The 25,106-nt window shown below is 42.7% G+C and overlaps 1 protein-coding gene across 7 annotated transcripts in view; it reads left to right on the plus strand.

Moving 5' to 3' along the window:
• The first annotated feature begins 867 nt into the window (after positions 1-867).
• Positions 868-25,106, plus strand: part of LOC131042772 (ABC transporter I family member 10) — a 132,549-nt gene continuing 108,310 nt past the window's right edge. For 2 of the 7 annotated variants that reach the window (XM_057976088.2, XM_057976093.2), the window contains exons 1-2: positions 872-1,094; positions 1,202-1,383. In XM_057976088.2, coding sequence (XP_057832071.2) covers positions 1,031-1,094; positions 1,202-1,383 — 246 coding nt within the window. In that variant the 5' untranslated portion in view covers positions 872-1,030. Of the gene's footprint in view, positions 1,095-1,201; positions 1,384-25,106 lie in introns of all 7 variants that reach the window. The other 5 variants (XM_057976089.2, XM_057976090.2, XM_057976091.2 and 2 more) reach the window with 5 other exon arrangements.

The following is a 25,106-nucleotide window of genomic DNA, read 5'->3' on the forward strand; positions in this document are numbered from 1 at the left end:
TGCGGAATGGATACCCCTCAGTCCTTGGCTCTTAGCCGAAGAGGTTCAGCCTATTGGCTCGTGCCCCCGTATCGGGCGACAAAAATTACTTCGTGAAGGCCTTCGTTGGGCTGGCAGCTCGTGGGCTTCATGCCCTTGTTGGGTTGTCATACTCGCAGGTTTGGACCTCCATAAAAAAAAAAAAAGGTCCACCACTTTTTTAAAATGGATATCTCTCAATGTATTTTACCTATTTTAAAAAAAATATAAGTATGCTAGTTATAATTTACAAACTTAAAAAATATACATTTAGACTTTAAGATAATAAAATAAATTTTAAAAACAAAAAAAATTACATATTTATAATAAGATTTAAATAATTTTTTTAATAACTATTTAAACAGTTAAAATGAAACCCATTGCAAGCCTAACGACTAGTGCATATACATTTTAGGTAAAAGTTGAATATATCCCTAATTTGACCATAAAACCACATTCCTAAAAGATGATTGTGAATTGCCTAAGTGGCTCAAATTTCGCGTTGAACATATTGTACAAAACAGTGTACATGCACTTCAAGATCTCTAGAATTAATTTGCATTGAGATGCTTCGTTTGTATTATGTACATTTTAGAGTGCGACGCCTTCAAAGATGAAACCAAAAAACACTTCAATTTAGAGTGCGACGCCTTAAAAATGTTACGGACAAGTATAATAAATTATCGACTCAGAGATCTTGGTATGATTTTTTCAGCGAGGATTTTGTCGAGAGGTTGGGGCCACTTGTCAATATTTTACACAAAAACAACGGACTGACTTGCAGAAATCGATTAGATCTAATGTGCTCTCCCATAGACTTTGTTAACTCTGGTGGACATCAAAATAAATTTCTTTATTTCATTACAATGTATTCGCTCGTCACACTTGTTAAACATTTGCTTGAATATTTACCTTTTCAAACACCCAAAATGGGGAGAATTTGTAGGTATTAATTTTTTAAATTATTAAACACATAAGCTAAGAAGATTGAACTGCACCATCCTCTGAAACAATGGGCTCTTTGACGAGCCGCTGGCATTGCTGCAGTCCAAGAGCCTCTGGAGGAATAAATTGTGGTATGTTTACATATTCTATATCCTTAGTTATTTTTAAAAATAATTCTGTTTGGCTGTTCATCTGAAGATTGTAGTAATTACGCTAAAATTGGGCTTGTTCAATATAGTCATTGGGAGCAAGGGGAGCTCTGTTATTGCAATAGAAGGGAAGAATTTGAGCCTGAGCTTGAAAAAGCAAGGTTTTAACATTGAGGTTCCCATCCTCAAAAGTTGCTCGATTCAAATTCCAGAGGGACAGTTGTGGATGCTTTTAGGACCTAATGGCTGTGGGAAATCAACCCTTCTCAAGGTTACTGCTAATACCTTCCTTTTATCCAAATTTGAAAATATGCAAGCAGTCATAGTTAAATTTACATTTTTTGGATATGGGACAATTCATTTTTCCATTTAAAATCTTTATTGAGGTTTTAGCTGCACTTGGTTGTGTGTATAGGCTTAGACCATATTCTTAATCTTTGTAAACATGGATCATTCTTGAATGTTTGGCATTGTCAGTACAGAACAATTTGGCTACATGCACACCAGAACTATGGACTACCTTATAACGGTGTGGAGATTTTAACCCGAATCGTGCTTCTATCGGTGTTCCACCATTGACTTTAGACCACATTTATCACAAAATGCAAAAGAGGCTACTTGTAAAACCGGTTGATTAAGATAACATAACTTTTGTGTGAGTTCTGTTTGAATCTTGCATAATTCTGAATGTATTTGAAACCTATTTTTCACATTCTTAGAGTCATTTGAACTACTTGATATGGGAGTGTAAATAATATTAAGTTTTCAGAATCAACCACTCTTCCCTGATGATGAGTGAGGTAGCACACTTGAAACTTGTGGCAAAAACTTAAACTCAGATTATTCAGAAAATTTTCAAGAAATATCCAAATGTTTTTCCGAAAATCTTTGTGTGAAAGAAGTTTGGTTTAATACATTCTTTTGTAAAATAAGAGTCACTTTGCACGCCCAGGTTTATAATAATTCAGAATTTCAAATGAGGTTCTGCTGACTCAATAAATTTGATTAGCAGTTCGAGGACTCTTGGAATCTGATGCTTTATTGCAGGGATTCTTAAGTTACTTTACCTTGAGATGCGTTGTAAAGTTTATTGTATTTTTGTCCGCCTATGTGTTGAGCTTTTTAAGCATATTACGCAATGCTTGAGCAGCACTCATATTTTACTTACAGGTAATAAATAGTCAATGCCTTATTTCTTTTTCAAGATTACTTCTCATGATGCAGATACTATCATTGTGGAAGGATGGTATGAACATGCAAGGTTATACATTTAATGGTATATTGAGAAAGAAATCTATTGACACGATGACTTGCAATGGCTTACTTGATAGGCATAAATACACAAGCTTTTACTATTAATCCTTGCCCATGCCTTGTTGCCATCGTCATATATGCTTAAAAGTTAAAAGTATTTATCAAGTCTTCTCTTCAAAAATTTCATCGTAGGGTGCCAAGAAAGCCTCGTCTAATCATAGTTTACTTTGATATGCCTTGCAAATTTTTTTTCGCTTTAGTTTGCTTATGTCTTCTAATAGTGAGTGTGAAATAGCCATGCATCAAAAATTGAGTCAGCTTTTATTACATTCTTTTTCTTTTGTCAGGATCATAGGGATCTAACTTCATATTCTTTGATAGAATTTTGTGCAAAATCAAACTAAAAGTCTATCTCTGATTGATTTTATCATGTAAAATGGCAACTAATAATAAGATAGAGGAGGGAAGCTTTAGTCCAATTATGCCAAGAGAAGTGTCTAGAAGTAAGACCTGAAACCTCCATAAAGAAAAGTGGATTAAAGACAGTTGCTTCCAGATGTATGTTCTCAAAACAGCCATTTAGCTTAAGATAGGTTGGTGCAACTTTGCACTAGCTATTGTATTGTGCTAATATATATGGTAGGATAGAGTTTAATAGGATTTCTATGGGTGTAGTTTAAATCTTGGAAGCTGTAATGCCCCTTTCTGGGATATTTCTGAATTTTGCCTTAAAACAATAATTCTTTCTTGGAATCACAATGGCTTTGTCAATAAGTATGAATTTATTATAATATTTAGATCAATAATTCCTGACACAATTCTGAAAATCAATCATATCTTGAATTCTCTGGAAAATGCTTTCAAATCTACTGAATCAGAGGTTTTCATTCTTCCTAACTCAGCAGTGACAAGATTAAGGGTTTTTTTCCTTAACTTGCCAAGACTATTTAAGGGTTTTCATCCTTAAAACTCTTAGTTCACCCTTGGTAGTTTTTTGTCCACCGAGGCTTACCAAGATTTGGGTTTTTGTCCAAGCTTGATAAGGAGAAATAAGATTTTTTCGTTTTTTAAGTCTCTTTATAAAATTGGGAGGGGTTTCATCCTCCTTATTTTCAAGTCACTTCCTCAATTCAAGACTGATTGCTTGATGGATTAATAGATTGATTGCTGATTGCTGATTGCTTGATTGATTACTTCCTTGATTTCTTGATCGATTGATGAACGATGCTGATTTGATGGTCCTTCTTAAATGAAACGTTCTCCCTTTTATATCTCAAGTTTGAGGGTGTTACACCTCTTCATCACCACTTTTGCCTATTAAAGAGTTACAACCCTTCGTTGTTGCCAGTCATGATAAGTTTCCAATTTAATTTTAATTAAATCTCTTTACATAATCGCTAGCATCCTTTTGGTGCCACCTTTAATTGCTTTAATTGTCCATGTTGTAATTTTAGATGGGCTGCAATCTTGTATTTCCATAAAGCTGCGATCTGGATATTAGAGTATTTGGGGAGGCCATGACAGTCTGCCCTTCCCAAGATTGCTTTTCCATAAGCAATTTTAAATTGGGGTGATAAAAAATTTCTACTCCTTCCCAAGTGGCATCCTCCATAGGAAGATTCTTCCATTTAACCAAATATTCCGGAAGAGCCTTACTTTTTAACTCCTTTTCTCTCATTTCAATGATGGCTTTGGTTTCCAAAATTAATTTTCCCTAGTAAAGTGGGGGTAACTCTAGACATTCTGTAATATGCTGGCCTAACACATTTTTGAGGCAAGATGCGTGGAAGACATTATGAATTCAACTATTTGCTTGTAACCCTAATTCGTAAGCAACTTCGCCGATCCTTCATATAATCTTATAAGGTCCATAGAATTGTGACTTTAGTTTCTCTGCACCACTTCCCTTGAGGGAGGATTGTTTATAAGGCTGTAACCATAGGAAAACTAAATCTCCAACTTCAAATGTTCTTTCAAATCTACGACGATCAACATACATGTCTTTTGTTGATTTTGGGCATGTTTTTGGGCATGTTGTAAGTTTTCTTTGTGTTTAAAATATCCACACTTTGTTGCACCAAGTCTCTTGCTCCAAGGACTCTGCTATCTATAAGAATCAAATCCCCAAATGATATTGCCTCATAACCATATAGTGCTTTGAAGGGAGTCATTCCTATTTGTTGATTTCTATCTAATAATCTTGTCATTGATGTCAAAAGGATATGTCTTGAAGGAAGGAATCAGTACCGAGATGGGTTGACATGATAGAGAAAAACAAAGAAATCAGTGACACGTCATGAGGCTGACTGACACAGAGTAGATGTGCACCTTCAGGCAGAAAAGACAGATCGAGCGCTTAATTGGACAGACTTGTGTGTGTAATGGTTTTAACCATTTATCCCACATTGGTAGTATGGTGGCGGTATTCGAGTTTTTATGTAAACCAGTTAGTGTAGTTTAAGTGAACAATGGCTCACATGTTTTTGCCACCTGACTTGGAGCATGTCCTGAGGAAGCGAGCGTTGAGGTGACATGAAGTGTTAGGTGCAAGATCGCAATTGTCAAGGCAGATCGCGAGGGAAGGCTGCAAAGTTGTGATGGACCTATAAAAGTTGACCTTAAGTGTTTGGGCGTAGGTTTGCAACTGTAAAGATAGACTGCTATAGGAGGCTGCAAAGTTGTGATGGACCGTCAGGTGCATGACCGTAGCAGTTAGGGTTAACCATTACTATGACCTACGATCTTGCGATCTAATCATAAACAATCACAGAAGATGCTACGCCACAACCTCGTGGCTTGGAGATAACATTGGAAAGTTAGTTTGTGAAGTGGCATGAGACTGCCATTTGTCACTTTAATCGCACCATTGCATGGAGAGGTGATGACATCAGGAAAGGCTTGAGATGAAACGACCAGCTGCCACATGTCGTGCTAGGGCCCACAGAGCTATAAGAAATGAACAAAGCGTAGCTTTGCAAGGTTTGATGATGTAAGCAAATGTCAGGTCGCGATGTTGTGACCCAACGCCACGTGTTCCTGATGGTTAAGGTAAAGTGGAACATGACTCTTGGATATGACATACAGAAGAAGACTTAGGGAGTTTGAGCAAGCTATAAAATGATGTGGCGCGTAGAACGGCCATGGTGACAACAATGACCAAATCTTTTTGGTCAAATCAAGCGGATCAACGGTTTGGATTTAAAGGGTCTAGAGGAACTTGTTTTGGTGCGATAACAGAACATTCTGGGAACCTGCACAAGTCAACTTAGGCAGCTATCTATTGAATGCAATTGGACGGTTACAAAATGGGATGGATTCTCTATGCTTGATGATAAGAACATAGTGCAAACCGACTTAATGAATGATCCTAATGCAAGCATAGAAAGATGTATATATCATACTGCATGAAAACGATGAAATTAGTTGCTTGTATGATCTATGATGTGGTATTGACCGAATTTTTGGAGGTTAATACAGAGCATACAAATAGAATGAAAATCGATACAGATGTTGTTGTTGGTAATGAGAAGAAAGATCTAGAAGTTGTAGAGAGGTAGAATAGAGTGAGAGCAGATATTGTTTTATCAATCTGAGCAACAGAGAAGGGAGAGTTGCAGAGTTGAAAAGGTGTGAACCAAATTTCTGAAGAGACAGAGCAAAACTACAGAGGTTCATTTTAATTCATTTTCTTATTTCATCAAGATTTTAGTCTTGAATGTTGTAAAGGGATTGGTGTCCCAAATTCTGAAGTAAGTTATTGTAAGGGAGTTGGTGCTCCTTTGGATTGGTGTCCATAAAGTCTGCGGGATTGGTGTCTCTTGAAGGTTGGTGCCTTCAAATTAATTGTTAACAATTGATACATTTGTGAGGTTGGATTTGGATAGTAGCTCCAAGCAACATTTTCTCATTGTGGTTTTTCCCATATTGGGGTTTCGACATATATTTTGGTGTTGTGTGTTGTGTTATTGATCTACACATTCTTCTACATTATATGGTTAATGTAATGTCCCCTTTTCTTCGAGTGATAATCAATTAATTAAATGTGAAATAGTCCTAAGTCCTATTGGATTATTTAAATTTAATTAATTAGCAGCTCGACATACTTTATTTTATAAAGTGACTTTATAATAATGTCAATTACAAATTATAAAGTAAAGTCACTTTTGAGGAGAAAAGTAAATTAAAAGAGAAATAAAATGAAGTATTACTTTCGAAAAGGAAAAGTATTATAAAAGGAGGAAAAAGTGCAATGAGGATTCATTCTTGACTTGTTATTTTGAAAGAAACTTTTCCTTGAGAGCTTGAGAGCTTAGCTTGCAAGTTCAGTAAACCCTAGGATGGAAACCCTGGAGGTTTTGGCTGATTGGATGAAACCCAGATCAGCCCACTTGGTGAATTCATCTCAAAATTCACAGTTGCACTTCATTGTTCAGTTTGGAGAGATTCATAGAGTTTCAGAGTTGTATCTTCGCAGTTTGAAATATTGCCAGAAGGGTTTTAAGCATCATTCTATGTCATTCTGGTATGTACAAACCTATTGATAGGTCTGATGTGTAATGGCAGATTCTTGAGTTGTATTTGGGCATGTTTGGCCTATCTATTTGATTGTAATTGCATGTTCAGATTTTCTGATTTGTAGCAGCAGACTGAATAATCTTGATTCACATTTGTTCCATATATATGTTTGCATTTAATTAGGGCAGAATTCAGGACATTATTTTCAGAATTATAGTGCATATCCTATTAGGGTTATTACAGTTAATTACTTGTGAATGCTGAAAAGTGTTTTTAGAAGTATTTAAGCATACATTGATTCAACCCCCCCTCTCTTCTCAGTGTATTTGTGTGTTCAACACTATTGACATATGACAAGTAGAATTTTATCAATATTCTCCAAGATGTAACCATTTGGCCCATGCTATTTGTTGCCATGTGACATAATTCCACAAATACCCTTCAAGCCACTTATTTACAATTTTGGTTTGCCCATTTGTTTGTGGGTGGTGTTGTGAAGTTTTCACACATCGCCCCATTGCAAATGGGGACCCCCTACTTTTTAGGCCCTCTCGGTCTTTTGGTTTTTTGTTGTTGGGTCTTTTCGCGGCGGTCTCGTCAGTTTCCTCAATTTGCGAGTGTTTGCAGGTCATTTTGATCAAGTCTGCTTTTCATTTGAGCAAATCTGGTTAAGTCCAGGACTTGTTTTGATTATTTTAGTGTTTATGCCTTCAGTCCTAGATTTTAGGGGTTTCTTTTAGGGTTTTGGAAAAACTAAACATACAACTGGAATCAGGACCCTTCAAGGGATCTCCCAGTAAAATTTGAGCCAAAATGGAGCAACTTTTTCCTATTTTTTAGGGATTTAACTGAGTCCCAGAATGTAGTCATTTTGCCAAAAATCAAACTTACTATTTTTAGTAATTTCTATTTTTATTAAGTTTCTATTTATAGTAAGTCATTCTTGTGTCCTGTCAAGGGATCTAACGCTAACGTTCTAAAGGTTTCTATTTTTTGAAAGTTTGTTCTGACAGGACCATTCGGGCAAGGTGATGAACATCAAGCATTCGTGACTACTTCTAATTCCGGAAAGTCAGAAAGCAAACAAGGAGAGTCAGAAAATGGTTAGGTGCTGGAAGCCCATCCCTGAAGTGAAAGCTCGAGAAATTTGTCTTTGTCTGGGAAATCACCCCAAATTCATATATGGTGGCCTGATCCGGAAGAAGCTCAAAAAATCCATCCAAGTCCAGGAAGACACTTCAAAATCACAAGGAGATCAAAATGTTCTAAGCCCGGATGATTGAATGATGAATTTCCATGGTAGGGAGAAATCCACACATGAACTCGAAACAAGGCACCAAATTCAATTAAGTCCGGAATTCATAAAATAATGAAGAATCCTCCATCATATGAGTTTAGCGCCCAGGTATGCAATTGGGCGCTAAATCCAAGTGTCCTTGGAAAGCTTGAAAATTGAGTGAATCCATGCTAAGGTAGAAATTCCTCCCAAATACTATGGAGGCTGATAAACTGGAGAAGGCAAGGATAGCATGGAAAGTGTGAGAATCCATGACCAAGGCAAAATCACGCCCAAGAAAGTAATAGGGTGCTATATTGGAGGGATCAAGGAAGGATGGACAAGGAATGGAATTCCTTCCACAGAGAGAAATAGTGCCTAGACATGAGGGACGACGCTAAAGTGGTGTTCTTATGGACAACAGACAAAATGATGAAATCCTCCTCCATAGTGAAATTCCACCCCATTCCTCAAGAGAGCGCTAAACACACAAGGCATGGAATGCGTAGAGAAGTCAATGAATCCATGACCAAGGCAAAATTCTGCCCTACTCCTTAGGAGGGCACTGAAGTAAAGAGGTTAGGGAGGGAAGGAAAAGTTGTGAATTCCTTCCTTGGGTGAAATAGCGCCCAAGATGAAAGGAAGGCGCCAAAACAAGGAAGTGATGGAAGATTCAAAAAAAGTGTGAATTCCTCCATCAAGTTTAGCGCCCAGGCCATGATCAAAGCGCCAAAAGAGAGGGGTAATGAAGGAAAATCCTCCAAATCATGAATTCCAAGATTAGTTCAAAAATCTGCCAAAGGAAGATGATAGATGCTAGAATTGCTAAGTCAAGGATAATCAAGGAAATGATGAATTTCGTCCTGAATTCCACGCTTAAGCTTGAAAACTGAGGAAATTGTCTAAGGCATGAAAATCCAAGGGTCAAGGAGGAATGGAAAAGCGGAAATCCCTTCAGGAATTTTTTTGAAGTTTCCATTTTTGGACACCAAATCTTATCAGAATCCGGAAAGTTTTGCAGATTTGGACTCGTGAGATAATTCTCTCTCTCCTGGACCCGGGTCCTAAATATGTGGAAAATTCCTAAAAAATAGGAAATGTGGCAAATTGGTCAAAAAGCTCCCTATGGATGTGATGAATTCAAAGAACACAAAAAAAAATTCCTTCCTCGAGAAAGAATTGCGCCCAAGAAGAAGAAATTCTAGGGAAGTGAAAAAATTGACTAAGTGATGGAAATTCCTTCCTTCACGGCAGAATACTTGGAAAAAGTGAAAAATTGACCAAGTGTTTGAAATTCCTTCCTTCAGGACATAGTTCTTGGAAATAATGAAAATTGACTAAGGCATGAAGAATTTCCTTCCTCAGGCAGGGAATTTCTTTCCAAAGGAGAATTCCTTCACAACATGAATTCCATGCTGGGATGAATTGAAGGTAAAAGAAACTATTTCTAAGGCAAGGAAGAAATCAAGGATGAATTGAACATGAAATTTCCCCCCCAAGAAAAAATTTGAAAAATCCATTCTCGGGCATCAAGAATCATCCGAATTTCAAAATGATGGTAGACTTGGATTTGTGAGAGAATTCTCTCCCTCCTGGACCTGAAACCCTAATTTGTGGAGAATCCCTAAAAAAAGGAGATGGTGAAAATTGATGAAAACCTTCTCCAAGCAAGGAAAGTTGAAGAGACTTCAAGAAAATTCTTCCTGAATCGAATTTTTCCTCTCCAACAGTTCTAGATGTGCAGGAGCGGATATATGACGGCGGGGTCCACTTGCATGGCGAGGATCTATTGAATGCATGGCAGTGTGGTGGCGTATTTACTGCTGGGGGTACTTTGACTAAGCGGTGGTCCGATCAATGCATGCCGTCGTCGCATGAGGAATCTTCTTGCATGCAGTCGCCTTATTTATGATTCTATGATAGATTCTCTGTGCATGTCGTCGTCGCATGAAGAATGATGGGCATTTATTCCTTGCATGGAGATGTTTATTGTATTTTGGGCATGATCGGTATAGTGGGGTGCATTTAATGCACTAGTGGGTGCCATTTTGGGCTAATGGAATAATTGTATATGGGCTTTATGGGTTTTTTATTGTTGATTCCCACCTTGTTGCATCTTGAGTGGGGAATCTTCTAGGGTGAAACTCTAATTAGGGTTTGCGTGGCCTGAGGCCTATATAAAAGGGTGACCCCCCTCATTTGTAGGGGAGGGAGACTTGTATGAAATTGTTGCGATAAGTTTTGAGATAATAACAGTGAATCATTGTTCTCTGATGGTGTCCACTCAAATTATTTTTTCAAAGCTTGCATGGTTTCACCTTCCTCACTTAGATTAGAAATAGTAAAGTGCTTTGATTTCAATGGAGAATGTAATGGTGTCTGATAAATTTCCATGGTTCATACTTTTTGCATCTTGGTGATTGTAAGTTGCAGTGTAAAGTTAGCCTGAGCCACTAAACTTGTGCTAAGTTCGGTTGTGGACAGTCGTTTGGATTGCGCCGTGTTGGGTATTCAAATGCACTTTCTCAATATGAAAATCCTTCATCATCCTCAGAAGATTGCATCGGTTCTTGCGGAGTTGTAGTTAAAATTGGCGAAGCAGAGCTTGGTTTGTTTGGAATTTGTCCACCAAAGCATTAACTGTTGATATCATGGCCCTTAGGAATAGATTTGGATTCTTTTGAACCCTTTCCCCTTTACTTTCAGTTCATTTTAGTCCATTCGAAGCAACAACATCGCATAATTGCCATATCCGATGATGGAGTTCTAGCCACAACAAAGAAGTGAAAGAATGATGCAAATGTAAGGCCCCTTGGATTACCAACAATCACATCAGCCAACTGAGTCACGTCCGTAGCATAAAGGAACCTTGGAGTCGATTGTTTGAACTTCTTGCAATCTTAGCATGCAATCGCACTTTGATCAAGGGAGAGTGAAGTGACCGTTAGACAACTTTATTCTGTGTTCGACGTAGTCATAAAAAACACGTCAACAGGTGGCAGCTAGTGCTTGGTGTAAGTTTTGTTCCGGCCAACTTAAAGAGTTCTTGCCAAAATAAACTGAGGAATGTTGGCGGCATTATTGTACACGGGAATAACATTAGTTAATTGTGCGTAATTGTTTTGGTTAGTCGGCAACCGAGGGGTGGAAGTTGTGGTGCGACGGTTGGCACTCGCACCCCCTCGGTACCCTTTTATACTCCAGAATGTAACTTGTAAAAGACACTTATTGAGGAATAGAACATCTGATACACTTTGTCTGATATTTACAGCATTATTCTGCGTTATGTCCTTTATGTCTTAAGTTATTCACCCGAGAGGGCAAACATTTGGCGCCACTGCCTAGACGAACTCAGGAAGGGAAGACACGGATGGCGCACAGACACAATGGGCCTACCCGTTGGTGAGGTAAACCCGGAGGCCGACGACGCGCGAACAGAACTGTACACAGGTGAAGACACGGCAACGCGAGAATTCTCGATTTTGCCCATCCAGACATACGTTCGACGAGAAGCGGTGGAGGCAGAAATCCCACCAAGTGTCGTGTGGACAACGCTGGAGGTTAGCCCGGCAGTAAACCGGTTAATGAACCACCTCCCCCGGCTGCTTGCACAGGCATCGCTGGCACAACAGGCCCACCTGGAGGAGATTGCCCAGGAGGAACGACGACAACAAATCCTACAACGCTACGAGGAGAACAGCCGACGGGACACGGAGAGAGATGGCGCCAGGCCAGGAGGGAATTGAATTGTGAACTTCTTATTTTCAAATAAAAGTGTCATTGACACGAGTTGTACTTGAGCAGATGAATTAATAAAGATATGTTTTGATTTAAGAATTGAGAGTTATGGAGATGTGTGACAATTAATGCCAAACCTATTGAATAAAGATAGGAATAGAAAACCGGAAACGAACGAGTGGGAGGCCGCACAGAGGGCTTTGATTCTGGAGCAGCAAGTAGAACGAAGACGGAGGCTGAGGCAACTTGCCGAAGGACGACCTGCCGAAGGGGGGCCCGAGGGGAACCAAGGAGGTGTCACGAAAGGTGCAGAGGTCGACGAAAATTTCTACGTGTCGCCAGATCATCGTAGGACGCGGAGCCACGAAGAATTTTTAGAAGAATCAAGGTTATGGCGAAATCTAGTCGAGGAGACTCGGGATCAGTTTCAGAACTTATCCCTCACGCCACGGAGTGAAGATCACCAACAGGAAGCAGGAGTAGGAGCGTGTCAAAACGAAGGGGAGGGCAACAGTACGGGTGTAGGTGCCACACGCGACAGGCAAAACACCGTACCTCCAGGACACACCACCAACACTACCAGAGGTAGCAGCGCAGGGCCACAGACACAGCCACAGACATAGCCACAGACACAGACACAGACACAGACACAACCGCCTCCAGGAAGACGACAAGGGATGGCGAGCAAACAAAATTTACCAAAGTTCACAGGGGACAGCAAGGAAGACCCCTTACGGCACTGCCGTACATGTGAGACCATTTGGTCCGCCAACGGAGTAACAGACCACGATGACTGGGTACAGCAGTTCCTAGCCACGTTACGAGGAGTTGCCATAGATTGGTACTCCGATGTAGATAAGCAAAAAGTGGCCACATGGGCTACCCTACAGAAGGAATTCACGGAGGAGTTCCGGTTGCTTCGTGATGACAACGAAATTGTGACAGAGATATACAGTACCAAGCAAGGTACTAAGGAGACAGTACGGGCATACAGTCGGAGGCTGAAAGAACTCTTGGGTAAAATGGAGAGCCAGCCGGCTGAGGGCTTAAAAAAATGATGGTTTGTGGAAGGATTGAAATCCTCCCTACGAAAAAAAATGAAGATTGTACCCCCGACGTCATATGACGACGCCTATAACAGGGCAATGGATCTGGAAAGCGAGTACAAAACATCAAGAAAGAAGAAAAGTAATAGATATTCATCTAACGATGATGAAGATTCTGACGGAGAGAGCAGTAGCAGTAGCGAATCGGGTAAAAAGGTACATGCGCTTCAGAAGGACATGGAACGAATGCTGAGAGAATTCAAGGCCATGAAAGGGAGTACAAGTAAGACGGAAGAAACTCAAGTATGGTGTACAGACTGCAGGAGTGATGGACACACAAAGGGTACTTGCCCGAAGAAGGCATTCTGCGAGATTTGCCAAATGATGGGACACTCCACCAAGGAGTGCCCATACAATACGAAAACCCGAAGCCTGAACCAGGTGTTGTTCACAGAGCAGGCCACAACATCCGCACCAGCGGGTACGGGCCAGCAGACTAACACAACAACATCATCTGGAGGATACCGGGACAATAGACGCGGCGGCGGAAGAAACAATAACAATAACAACAACAAAAACCGGATCCAGTACGATGCCAAGGGCCGGCCGATGATTCAATGTAGGGCCTGCAATCAGTGGGGACACTTCGCCCGTGATTGTACGAAGGAAGCCAACACTCAGCACCTCTGCCGATGGTGTGGGCCAGGCGACCACGAGGACGCAAATTGCCTGAAGCCTGGTGTACACCTTCTGAACATAGAACCTACGAAGGCAGAAGTATTGGCAATCACAAGGGCACAGGCTAAGAAGATTGCCTACCCAAATCCCCACACAGAGACCGAGAGAGTGCGGGAGGCTAGAGACGAGATCACAAAAGAACTGGCCGCACAAGGACAAAACAGTCACCAGACAGCAAGTCCACCATGGACGAAGGGAGAAGAGGAAATCTTACGGCAAATCTTGCAGGTAGAGGTACCGGTGAAAATTCAAGACCTCCTAGAGAGTATGCCGCAGCTAAAAACGGCTATTTTAAACTCTATACCCCCACAAGTAAAAACGAAGGAGGTCGTGCGCCCCACAACCAACCCTGCGTTTAGGGAGGTCGCGAGCCCCGCGGTCGACCCCATGTTGTTGGTAGTCAACAGCGGATGCCACCCGGCGGTGGTAGAAATGGGTATACTAGGGACCACCTTAACAGACACTATTGTGGACGGAGGGTCAGGAGTAAATGTACTCCCAGAAGCGACATGGAAAAAATTGGGAAAGCCTACGTTGTGGCCCCCTACGTTCAACCTACTAGGGGCAGACCAACATGGGATTAAACCCATTGGTACCCTCATGGGCCAGCAGGTGATGGTCGGCACGCAGCCATTCGTGCTAGACTTTGTGGTAATCCCCTTAAAGCAGAAAGGATATGACGCCATCCTGGGGCGGGGGTGGCTCATTGTAGCAAAAGCGAACCATAACTGGAAGCGGAATACCCTTTCTTTGGAAAACGCTAGGAGGAAGTACATAATCGACCTCCGTACACAGATGGTGAGCGAGGAGTTAGCCTCTTCCTCCGACTCGGAGTCCGAGGGACACCAGTTAGCGGAGGGTGGAAATAGATGCCGCATGGAGCCCAGTGATGAAGGGGTGTTAGAACTGGAGGCATGCTTAGGGGACGATGGGGACTCCTTGAATGGCCTCTTCCATTGGCAAATGGGAGATTATGAACTATTTACACCATCGTGCAACGGATTGAGCATCGAAGAAGAACCAGATATATTTCCCCCAGAATATGGCGAGTATAAGGAAGGGGAGGTAGCAGTGAATGAGGCACCGGCACACCAATTCCTGAAGGGGGAGCCTATTAAGTATCAGGAAGCCACGCTAAAGGAAATGAATCTCGGGGAGACAAGTGACCCCAAGATCATCCTGGTCGGAGATGATTGGAATCCAGTGTTGAAGGCCGCAGCCTTCAAAATTTTCCTTGAATACAAGGATGTCTTTGCATGGACATACAAGGACTTGAAGGGCGTGCCCCCAGAGCTATGTGTGCACCGAATAACGTTGGTACCAGGAGCCCAGCCAGTGAAGAAGCGGCCGTACCGAATGAACAAAAATTATGCTGTACGAGTGAACGACGAAATTGAGCGGATGTTGGAAGCGGGCATAATCTTCAGAGTACAGACAAGTGAATGGGTGTCCCCCATTGTGATTTCCCTCAAGAAAGAGGCCAATTAGATCCGGATCTGTGTAGACTTCCGGTGCCTAAACGCTGTCACTGTTAAAGACCCGTTTCCCATACCCTTCACAGACAGCATATTGGAGGAAGTAGCTGGACATGAAATCTATTTCTTCATGGATGGATTCTCTGGTTACAACTAGATATCCATCGCGGAGGAAGATAGGCTGAAAACAACTTTCGTGGTGGAGGACGGTGTGTACGCATACAACCGAATGCCCTTCGGTCTATGCAACGTGCCTGCCACCTTCCAGCGCATTATCTTGCACATCTTCGACAAGATGTCGGTGGGGAACTTCAAAGCATTCCTGGATGATTGGTCTATTCATAGCGAACAGGACATCCACTTAAAAACTCTCGGAGAATGCCTGGAGAGGTGTTGGAGAGCACGGTTGGCCCTCAACCCGAAGAAATGTAGATTCATGGTACCATAGGGAAGATTGCTGGGACACATTGTGTGTAAAGAAGGATTGAAAACGGACCCGGACAAGATTTGGGTAATAGTAGAAATGGAACCTCCGACAGATGTCACAGGGGTAAAGTCCTTCCTTGGTCATGTGGGGTACTACAGGAGGTTCATCAAGAACTTCGCTGAGATATCCCACCCGTTGGATAAGTTGACAAGGAAAGGGGAACCATACATCTAGGCAGAGCCACAGAGTAAGGCCTTCGAAGAGCTGAAGACAAGGTTGATGGGAGCGCCCATACTGGCATACCCGAACTGGGATAAGGAATTCCACGTTCACGTGGATGCCTCAAACTATGCCATCTGGGCTACTTTAGCCCAAGTAGGAGGACACGGGCTAGACCACCCCATTTATTTTGCCAGCAGGTTGCTCTCGAAGGCGGAAAAGAACTACAGTACCATAGAACGTGAAGCACTCGGTATGGTCTATGCCGTACAGAAATTCCGTCATTACCTCCTGGCCACACCATTCACATTTTACGTAGACCACCAGGCACTCATGTATTTAGTGAACAAGCCCATTATCCAGGGGAGGATAAGTCGTTGGCTATTGCTACTACAGGAGTTCACATTTTTAATTGTGGTGAGACCAGGGCGAAGCCATGTCATAGCCGACCAGCTGTCGCGGATTAAGTCAGGGGAACCTCCAGAGGGAGTAAATGACGATTTTTCGGATGTACACTAGTTCCAAATAGCCGTACTCCCTTCGTGGTACAAGAAGATTGGAGAGTACCTATCGACGTCCCGATTTCCGGAGGGTATGCCTCCAGGGGAACGAAGAAAGCTCGCATTAAGGAGCAGGACTTTTTTGCTCATCAACGGGTTACTTTACAAGATGGGGCCGGACCAGATATTAAGGCGTTGTGTCATGGAGGAAGAAGTCTCGAGTGTATTAAGGGAGGCACATGAAGGGCCCGCAGGTGGACACATGGGTCCAGACACCACAGCCCGAAAGGTGCTTCTCGCAGGACTATGGTGGCCAACGGTATATCACGATGCCAGGGAGTGGGTCGTGAGGTGCGACACTTGCCAACGGGCGGGCAAACCTCTGAAGCGGGACTTCATGCCCCTCAACCCGTTGCATGCACAAGAACTCTTTGAGCGATGGGGACTCGACTTTGTGGGTCCTCTTAAGGCCAGTCGCACACGACGGTGCCGATACATTATAGTTGCGACAGAATACTTGACCAAGTGGGTCGAGGCAAGGGCCCTCCAGGATAATTCGGCAGTAAGCACAACAAAGTTTATTTATGAACAAATCATTACGCGATATGGTATACCTATTCAGTTGACCAGTGACCGGGGAGGCCACTTCGTGAACCACGTCATACACCGGTTGACATCAGACTTCAAGATTTTTCACTCATTCTCAAGTCCGTACTACCCACGTGCCAATGGCCAGGCGGAGGCCACAAATAAAATAATAATGTCGGTGATATATAAGTCTTGCGGAGTGGAGAAGGATGACTGGGAGGAGCGCCTACCGTCAGTACTTTGGGCATACCGAACGACCTACAAAGTAACTACTGGACAGACTCCTTTCCAGCTAATGTATGGACAAGAAGCCGTGGTGCCAGTTGAATTCATGGTACCGAGTCTGCGGATTGCCATCGATAATCGCCTTGGCGACATGGAAAGCCTGAGGGAGAGGCTGTACGCGTTGAACAAATTGGACGAGCGAAGGATGATGGCTCAGTGGGCGACAAAAACAGCCCAGCAAAGACAGAAGGTGTGGCACGACAAGCATCTCCGGCGAATGAATTTTACTCTCGGACAGCTGGTGCTAAAATTCAACGGGAAGAATGAAATTAAGCCTGGGAAATTCAAAGTCCGATGGTTAGGGCCCTTCCGGATACGCGAGGTCAATACAAACGGGGCGATAAAGTTGTGGACGCTGGACGGGAAGGAGATACCAGACGCAGTCAACGGGTCGAAACTAAAGATCTATCACGAATGGAGGGAACCAAGACCCCCCAGTCAGTCAGCCCGTTAGGAAAAAAAAAAAAAATTGAAAAAAAATATATATAAAAGAAAATTTGAAAAAAAAAATATATATAATAATAAGAAATAGGGAAAATTGAAAAAAAAAAAAAAAAGGAAAAAGTGGCCACTGTACGGTGGGACCATCGTGCGGTGGAACCACCGACGGTGGAACCATCGTACAGTGGAACCATCGTGCGGTGGTCACACCGTGCGATGGGAGCCACCGAAGGCCACGCAGGGTATAAAACGCCGCAAGGAAGAGACACCATCGAGGGAAGGAGGAAGCCACCACGCTGCGCAAGGTTAAAACGCCGCACACCGAAGCCACCACGCCGCGCAAGGAAAACACCACGCCGCACGAAGAAGCCACCACGCCGCACACCGCACAACACCGGATATTGCGAGGCGCGAAGGGTAAAGGAGAAGACCCCGCACACAGTTGAAGGCACATCACCACCAGGGAAAGGGACGCACCACACGGCCAGACCAATTTCGCACAATCCTACGTAGCCACAAGTAGACCAAACAACAAGGGTTACGCGCAGTAGCCGAGGGAAGAATAAGAGCCACAGGTAGACCAAGCAGCCGCACGGCGGCAACCAAAAAGAGAGGGCCGTTACGAAGGGTGGATTTTTTCTAAACAAATCAGTTACGGGGAGATCGATGGATTCAGCCGAGAAGAGGAGTTGGAAGAAACAGCTGCACGCTTCTTCCAGTAGCAGCCAGAAGGATAGAGGTAGCAATATCAGGATTTTAGCTTCAGGAGTGCGTGTTGCAGGCGGCACCATGGATGTCAGCGCTCGGCAAAAACAAAAACAGAAAACACCACAGGTTGCCGCAAGTGCAAAAAACACAGTGACACCACAGAATATTACTTTCGAGGGCCTGAATGGATTGGAATGCCGCAAATGGTGGCAGGATACCCCTGATAATGACCTGGTAAAGCAAAACCTCCGGAAGGCACAGGTAGAGTGGGCTATTCGGATGCCTGTGTTCCCTATCCGGGAGTACGAGGGTGCCCTACGCTTCATGGTGGACACCTTCGACAGGCATACATGCACCAACACGTTTGAATACCTCCGGAGGGATGTCACCATATTCTTCAAAGCAAGGGATTTCACGAGGGCATTCGGCATTCCGGGCAGCCAGGGCAAGAAAATAGACTTGAAGGCCAAGAAGATGACACAGGAGGAGAAGGAGCGGTGGATTAAATTAGTCTCCCGGAATTTGACCACAGCGGAGTTGGACAGCGTGGCTAGAGCCACGAAGAGTCGCGGAATCCGTAAGACTTTTGTTGCGGAGGGCCACTGGAGATGCATTATGGATGTCATCAAGAGCAGATTGACAGGGTCGGGTAGGGCGTCGGACATTGCCCTCCCTCAGATTATGCTGATGAATGGGCTGATGAATGGCATCATATATGACTGGGCAGCGTTACTGGCAGAGCGTATGTATGAGTTTCTGACGCTCCAGCATCGCACATTCTATATGCCTCATTATGCTATAGGGTTATTCCTGGAGGCCACGCGGGAAGTAGTGCCGGAGGACGAGTTGGAGGTACGGCCACAGGGACCGTTGGCAGCGGGAGAGCCTCCAATAATGTATTGGAGGCACTTGGACATTGGGCACTCTTCCGCGAAGCGGAAACGGGCGGTGGATAGGGCCTCGGCCTCAGGGGAGCCTGACAGTGGGAGGGAGTCCAGCAGCACGGAGGATTCAGAGGAGGAAGATGAGGAGGACGATAGCAGCCAGGCAACGGAGGAGCCTGTACGAGTCCGGTTTGCCCCACCTCTGTTATCGATGGGCACGACTGTGCCAGCATCTGGAGTAGGCGGCACTTGTATTCCGGCCTTCGGGCAGAGCCATACGCCTGTTACACTTGGTCCCCTCCAGCACGAGCAACAGGGAGCACCGTCGGGCCCAACCACAGCGGCACTTACCGAGGACATGGCAGAGTCAGGGACGGAGGAGTCACCGCACCGGGTAGTGGTCGAGCAGGGGCCGACGGAGGTGGAGGATACCGAGCCTCACGTGCGGTTGGAGGTCGTGGGTAGTGACGTTGTGGTGACTGTTTCGGCTTCGTTGTTGGAGGAGCCGACGACAGCGAACCATCCACCGGTCACGGAGATGCGTGCTGACCTCGAGGCTATGCAGAGCTGGCTCACACAACGGTTTCAGATGACACTGGCATAGCCGGAGGGAGCTGTTGTATTCTCACCATGTCGAGAGACTGGAGCGGAGGTAGTCCACTTGGATGACTCGTCAGGGGAGGCACATGGACTCACAGTTGGGCACGAGGCAGGGGAGGTCGCCTCTGGGCAGGCACCAGGAGATGGTACACCTTCGGTGGCGGAGGCGGTACCTTCACAGCAGGATACAGTAGTGACCGTTCCACCAGGGATTTCCCAGTCTTCAGCACAGACGGGGGAGGATGTTGAGACTTATCTCGCTGACATGGCTGATATGGTAACGAGGGGTAGACGGGTGGTGGCTGTCGCCCAGACGCAAGCATTGCAGCAGGTGGTGGTGGAGCTGGAGCAGGTCCTACAGTTTATGCGGGTGGGCTGCCCGACAGCCTTTGCTACCTGCTTTGAGTCTCAGGGGTGGCCGACTACGGAGACAGAGGAGATGCTACAGGCTTTGAGGTTGCGTCAGCCCGTTGTGGAGAGTCGGGTGACGGCAGTGGTCCGCGAGATCGAGCAGGTCTACCGGGATGCCTATTATACATTGAGGCGTACACAGTAGGAGTCTGCAGTCAGGGAGGCTTCCCGAGTAGCATTGGAGAGAGAGGTGGCCAGTCAGCAGGCCTCATGGGCAGCCGAGAGGGCACAATTGTTGGCACAGCTAGAGGTGGCCCGCACAGAGACGGCTGAGATCCGGACAGCGAAGGCCGAGGTAGAGACCCGCCTGGCAGCCGAGCAGACACGGTTGGCCTACGTGACGGAGGCAGTGGATACCAAAGAGAAGGAGTTACTGGAGGCAACACACATGGTGAAGACAGCTCTAGAGAAGGTCCTCGTAGCGGAGCGGGATGTGGCTGCACGCACTCAGCAGGTGTATGAGCTTCGTGCCCGCTTGGCGACCCAGACACCACCATCTCACACTTCTACTTCAGGGACGCTTTCTCAGCCCCCTCCCTAGTCTTTCAGATATCTTGTATAGGTTGCATTATCTCCATTTTTGTCAGTCGCCTGGAGACGACTTTTCTTTTTGGGGGGGATGATGTCGGCGGCATTATTGTACACGGGAATAACATTAGTTAGTTGTGTGTAATTGTTTTGGTTAGTCGGCAACCGAGGGGTGGAAGTTGCGGTGCGACGGTTGGCGCTCGCACCCCCTCTGTACCCTTTTATACTCCGGAATGTAACTTGTAAAAGACACTTATTGAGGAATAGAACATCTGATACACTTTGTCTGATATTTATGGCATTATTTTGCGTTATGTCCTTTATGTCTTAAGTTATTCACCCGAGAGGGCAAACAAGGAATATACTATCTCTATCACTTATGATGTTTATGGGTAGTCCATGTAGTTTGAAGATTTATCTAAATAAGAGATTGACTACTTGTGGTGCTATATATTCAGAAGATATGGCATGAAAATGAGTGTGCTTAGTCTATCCACTACCACAAATATACAATCCTTTCCTTGTACTTTTGGAAATCTTGTGATGAAGTCCATTGAAATACTCCCCAATTTTTGATTTGGTATTGGTAAGGGTTGTAATTTCCAGCTGGAAATGTTTTCTCTATATAAACCATACATTCCCTGATATGCTTCAAAACACACCCTTTGAGGCCTTTCCAAGAGAATCTTTCCTTCACTTGTTAGTAAGTTTTATAATAACCTCGATGGGCTGCTAATAGAGTATCATAGTATGTCCTCAAAATCCTTTCCTTCATTTTTGATCCTGGGACGAGATATATTTGGTCTGTATAGAGAATGAGCTCCTCGACCACCTTGTACTTGTCATCTTGTAGTTTGCCTTCCAACATATCATTAGCCAATGCATACAAGTATCGAAATCTTCCAAACAACAGAAATATCCATCATAGATCATAAGTGAGGTCTTTGTAACAAAACATTGACCACAACATTATTCTTTCTTGTCATGTAGTCAATATTAAAATCATAGGCTTCCAACTTGCTAACCCACTTCTGCTGTCTATCATTTATATCCCTTTGGCTCAAGAAGAATCTTAGACAATTATGGTCGGTCTTAACAATAATCCTTCCATGAATTAGGTATTGTCTAAACTTGGCTAGTGCATGCATAATAGTTAGCATATCTTTGTCATAAATAGAGTAATTCTTTTTCGTTTCCTTAAGCTTGCGACTCTTGAAAGCTATTGGATGTTAATTTTGCATTAGTATGGCTCTAATACTTTCTCCTAAAGCATCACATTATAATTCAAATGGAATAGAGAAATATAGAATGACTAATATTGGATAAGAACTCATTATTTCTTTGAGCTTGTCAAAAGCTCTTTGTGCATCCTCGCTTCATGTAAAAGCACCTTTCTTAGTTAAATCTGTTAATGGTGCTGCTAGCCTTGAAAATTCTTTGACAAACCCTCTGTAATAATTGTGTAGTCTTAAAAATCCTTGTAAATGTGTTAAAGTCTTAGGTTGAGACCGATCTACTATTACTCGATTTTCTCTTCATCAACACTAACTCTTTAGGCATTGATCTTATGCCCTAAATACAATATTTCAGTCATTCCAAATTCACATTTAGATGCTTTAACAAATAGTGACTATTGCCCAAGTATTCCCAATAGCTCATCAACATGTCTTAAATGATCTTCCCAAGTTTTACTCTAAATCAATATATCGTCATACTAGAAAAAAATTTCTTAGCTGTTTATTGAATACATGGTTCATGTAGCATTGGAATGTACCTAAGGCATTGATCTTATGCCCTAAATACAATATTTCAGTCATTCCAAATTCACATTTAGATGCTTTAGCAAATAGTGTCTGTTGCCAATACCTCATCGACATGTCTTAAATGATCTTCCCAAGTTTTACTATAAATCAATATATTGTCAAAGAAGAAAAACTTTCCTTAGCTATTTACTAGAATACGTGTTTCATGCAGGATTGGAATGTACCTTGGGCATTAGTTTGTCCAAATGGTAAGACTAGAAATTCAAAATGTTTAAAATGGCACCTAAAAGCAGTTTTGTGAACATTCTCTCGCCTTATTCTTATTTGGTGGTATCTAGAATGCAAATCGATCTTAGAGAAGTATATTGCACTATGGAGCTCAATTAATTCATCAATCCTAGGGATGGGATTTCAGTTATCGAAAGTTTTTTTTATTAATGCTCTACAATCCATACTCATCCTCATAGTACCATAATTTGTTTTTACCAATTCCACAAATGAAGCAAAAGGGCTAGAGCTAGGTTATATATGCCCCATCTCAAGTAATTCCTAAATTGTTTTCTCAATTTCTTCCTTTTATCTTTTCGAGTGGTAGCAAGGTGTGGTAATGACTGGTTTTGCTCCCTCTTCTAGTTCCATGATGTGCTCAAAACCCTTCTTAGGAGGTAATCTTAGTGGAATATTGTTGAAAACCCCCCTATGCTTGTCTAAAACAGATTGGATATCAATATGAGCAGTCTTCCCTTCTTTGGTCGAAAATCTATCAAGGATCGTACATTGTGCTGCCCATTCTACATGCCTATGTCTAAATGCTCTCTCTATCCTTTTGGATGACATAACCCTTGTTGATCCATCCGATAGACATTGTAGAATTACTTTCTTGCCATTATGTTGGAAACATAATTCCATTTTTTGAAAATCTTAATAGTATCTACCTAAAGAATGTAACCATTGAATGCCCAAAACCACATCCGTATTGCCCATGTTTACCACATAGAAATGTTCACTTATTTGGTGTCTCCCCAAAGTAATGTTTAGTTGTTGAATTCTTTGTGTATAAGGGGTAGTGAATCTGTTAGCTATAACTACCTTGAAACCTTCAAAGTTTTCAGCCTTTAATTTCATCCTATCACTAGACCTTCATCCATGAAGTTATGCATAGCACTGCTATCAACTAAGACAATCACCCTTTGACCTTGTAAAATACTACAAATTCTAAAAGTATGATACTTGGGTGCCCTTGAAAGTGTTGCCTATGTACCACTTGCAGATTCTACTTCTATTTTCCTTATCTTCCTTTTAGGTTCAAGTTCTTCCTCCTCCGATTCTTCTTCTGTCATTGCTTCTATGTAGCGTACTTGTCCCTTATTGGAACATCGATGTCTTGGCTCCCATTGTTCCCTAGAATTAAAATAAAATTTCTTCTTTCGAAGCTCGTTCATGGTTTCTTCCACCATGTTGGATTGAGGAGATAATGCCCTTGGTTACCAATTATACTTGTAAAAGGATTGCTTATGCAACCCCAATGGTACATTTTTGGGATAGAACTTGATTTTAGGTTTGGTGTCTTCCAAATTTAATTCTCTTTGAATAGCATCTTGTAAAGATGATGGTTTAAAAGCTTGGACCAATACCCTAAGTGATTTTGGAGAGTTTGATAAATAAAAAGTTGAGTCTATTTTTGGTAATATTTGGCACCATGATTGAGATTCTTTTGAATTTTGCTACTTATTATTCCACTATGCCCTGTTGCATTAGTTGTGTTAACTCCTTAAAATACATCTTTGGTTTTTTTTCTATCAAACTTTTTGATGAGTCTTTGTGTGAAGTTGGTGTATGTCACAATCAGATGATGACCCTGTTTGACTAGCCCATGATGTCACCATTCATGTGCTATTCCATTTGAGTGAAGAATGGCTAATTTAATAGCCTCATCTTTTGTCATTGGACTAAGAGAAAGATAGGTATCTAGTTCTTTGGACCCATGTGTTGGTTGTTCTAACTGGTTATCCAGAAATTCCTATGAGGTAGCCAACTTCAATCTACCGATCTCTGGGTCAGTGGCCAAACAAGATTCAATCAAAGGATTGAAATCTCCTGCACTTCTTGCTCTGCTAGACCAAGGGGGTCACCCTTTACAATATTTGTAGATCCTAGGCAAATGTTAACAAATATTGTAATTAAGTAGATGGTTCTTGATGGATTTCAACAATGGCAACATAATTCAACCCTGAACTAACTCTATTCATGGTTATTTATCATGAGCTGCATAATTAACAACAAATTCCTATTCTAAACCTACACCTAACAACAAGAAATTAAAAGAGATTTGTCATAATGAGATGTTTCTGAATCCAAATTTAACAATGCAATGGATCGGTGCCTAAATCCAAGGGTGAGGAGTCAAGCTTTAGATCATGACTTGAAAGACAATTAATTGGGCATGGGGCCGGTTATTTTATGACAAAGGTACCCCTAAGTCATGACTTGAAAGACAATTAACCGGGTAATACAAGTCACTTTGAAATTAAAAGATTTGAGTGTTCAAAGACTCATACTTAGGGTATTTCTAAAGTTCAAAGGCATAAATGTAAAATT

This window comes from Cryptomeria japonica, chromosome 10, assembly GCF_030272615.1.
Source record: "Cryptomeria japonica chromosome 10, Sugi_1.0, whole genome shotgun sequence".
Classification (NCBI taxonomy): domain Eukaryota; kingdom Viridiplantae; phylum Streptophyta; class Pinopsida; order Cupressales; family Cupressaceae; genus Cryptomeria; species Cryptomeria japonica.